At 53.8% G+C, this 1,913-nt stretch overlaps 1 protein-coding gene across 1 annotated transcript; it reads right to left on the bottom strand.

Annotated features, from left to right (window-relative positions):
• Positions 1–387: 387 nt before the first annotated feature.
• Positions 388–967, bottom strand: LOC119770756 (uncharacterized protein K02A2.6-like). The gene is made up of 2 exons (XM_038266204.1): positions 831–967; positions 388–781 (listed from the first exon to the last, which is right to left on the bottom strand). Exons 1-2 carry the CDS (start codon positions 965–967, stop codon positions 388–390), a joined length of 531 nt encoding a protein of 176 aa, XP_038122132.1.
• Between the last annotated feature and the right edge of the window lie 946 nt (positions 968–1,913).

Genomic DNA, 1,913 nt, shown 5'->3' with positions numbered 1-1,913 from the left:
CCTCCGCTACCGGTGATGGTCTGAGTTCGACTGGGGGCACTGGATCTTCCTGGGGCGCTTCCACACTTCCCGCCACCGAAGATTCGCTCGGTGCCTCGACTGGCACTCGCTTCAAATGTGTGACGTTCCGTTTGTATACCTTCCGTGACTCCTTGTCTTGCACGGTGACGCGACTGCCCTCCTTGCTCAAAACGACATGTTCCTTTGGACTGTAGGCCGTTGTCAGCTTGTTGCCCGGAAGTACATTTTTCATTAGGACTGTGTCTCCCGGTTGTAGATCAGATGGTCTGGCGTGGCGTTTCTTGTCCTCCAATTCTTTCCCTTTTTGTTTCAGCAAACGGTCCCTTTCCCGGAAGTCCTCGTCATTAGGAGTCGACTCCACGTCGATCAAGCTGGGAATTTTCGATCTGATGGTTCTGCCGTAGCACAGCTCAGTCGGCGTCTTCCCGTTGTTGAGTGTGGAGTCGTGTAGTACATCAACAAATAGCCCGCCAAATCCTCTTTCCAGTCGCGTCCCAAAGCGTGGCTGATCTGCAGTCGCTTGATCAGGGATCGATTCTGGCGCTCGACGAGGCCGTTCTCTTGTGGCCAGTAAGGAGTTGAGTAGTTCAGTGATATTCCATGTTGCTTGCAGTAATGATCGAAATGTGTGCTCACAAATTGTCTGCCATTGTCCAGAGTGATAGTGACCGGAAAACCCAGACGAGTGAATATCCTGTGCAGCCGTTTCGTAGTTTCCTCAGCGGTTATGTGCTTCATTACCTCGATCTCCTTATACCGGCTGTAATAATCCACGATCACTAGCAGGTATTCTCCAGACGGCAACGGACCCAGGAAGTCGATTGCGACGTCCACCCATGGTTTCGTCGGAAGCTCCCCTGCGGCACATCGGTTCGGGCTTACTCGGCAGGCCGATCAGTCTGCATCCCTCGCAACCTGTTACGTGTTTAACGATGTCACCGTCCATGTTAGGCCACCACACCCTATCTCTTAGCCGACGCTTCATGACTGTCTCTCCCGGATGACCTTCATGTCCGAGATCGAGCATCCTCGGTCGCAACGCCCGCGGAACAACTAGCTTTGACCCTCGAACCAGCAGTGATTCTCCCAGCACGCCGAGCTCCCCCCTGGAATCTCTCGTACGGCTTAGCATCAGGTTGGTTCCATACGCCGCTACGGACGCACTCGCGGACTGCTGCCAGCTCTCCATCTCCCTGTGAGGCTTTCTCCAGTTCGTTCGTATCGATAGCTGCTGACTCAGCGATTGCCAACACCAGAAACTTACTGTCGCTGTCGAAGTCCACGCCTTCATCCAGCGTGCACAGCCTCGAGAACGGATCTGCGATGTTACTGCTGCCCTTCCGATACTTAACTGCAAACCGGTATGCTTGCAGCCTCAGGACCCAACGCTCGATTCTAGGGCACGGACTCGAACTGGGAGAGAAAATAATCTCCAGCGGCTTGTGATCCGTTTCTAGTTCGAAATGACGTCCAAGCAAGTACACCGAAAAACGCTCAACTGCCCACACTAATGCGAGGGCTTCTTTCTCCGTTTGGCAGTACCTCTTTTCGGTTGGACTGAGGCTTTTACTAGCGTAACCGATCACCCGCACCTCCGAGTCATTTCTGTAGTCCGTGAATTGAACAAGTACTGCTCCCAGTCCCACGGGAGATGCGTCAGCGATCACACGGGTTCGTAGCTTGTGGTCAAAGTATCGCAACGTCTTCAGATCACAAATCAACCGCTTCACCTTCTGGAAGGCATTTTCGTGTTCCTGCTCCCAGCGGAACTTCTCCCCGGCGTGCGTGAGCTTTCTTAAAGCAACCGTAGCTGTGGCCAGATCCGGAAGGAAACGGCCAACGTACGTAACGAGGCCCAGAAAGGAGCTCTTCGACGGTCTGCGGGGCTCGAA

The sequence above is a fragment of the Culex quinquefasciatus genome, chromosome 1 (genome assembly GCF_015732765.1).
Source record: "Culex quinquefasciatus strain JHB chromosome 1, VPISU_Cqui_1.0_pri_paternal, whole genome shotgun sequence".
NCBI classification, from domain to species: Eukaryota; Metazoa; Arthropoda; class Insecta; order Diptera; family Culicidae; genus Culex; species Culex quinquefasciatus.
Note: the sequence above shows the minus strand (reverse complement) of the source record. Positions and strands in the feature narration are given on the sequence as shown.

Excerpts from the sequence above, each read along its gene's own strand:
- LOC119770756 (XM_038266204.1), bottom strand. The coding sequence starts at position 967 with ATGGACGGTGACATCGTTAAACACGTAACAGGTTGCGAGGGATGCAGA. Across the intron at positions 782-830 it reads CGTCGCAATCGACTTCCTGG|CCGGTATAAGGAGATCGAGG; the intron begins GTCCGTTGCCGT and ends GGATTATTACAG.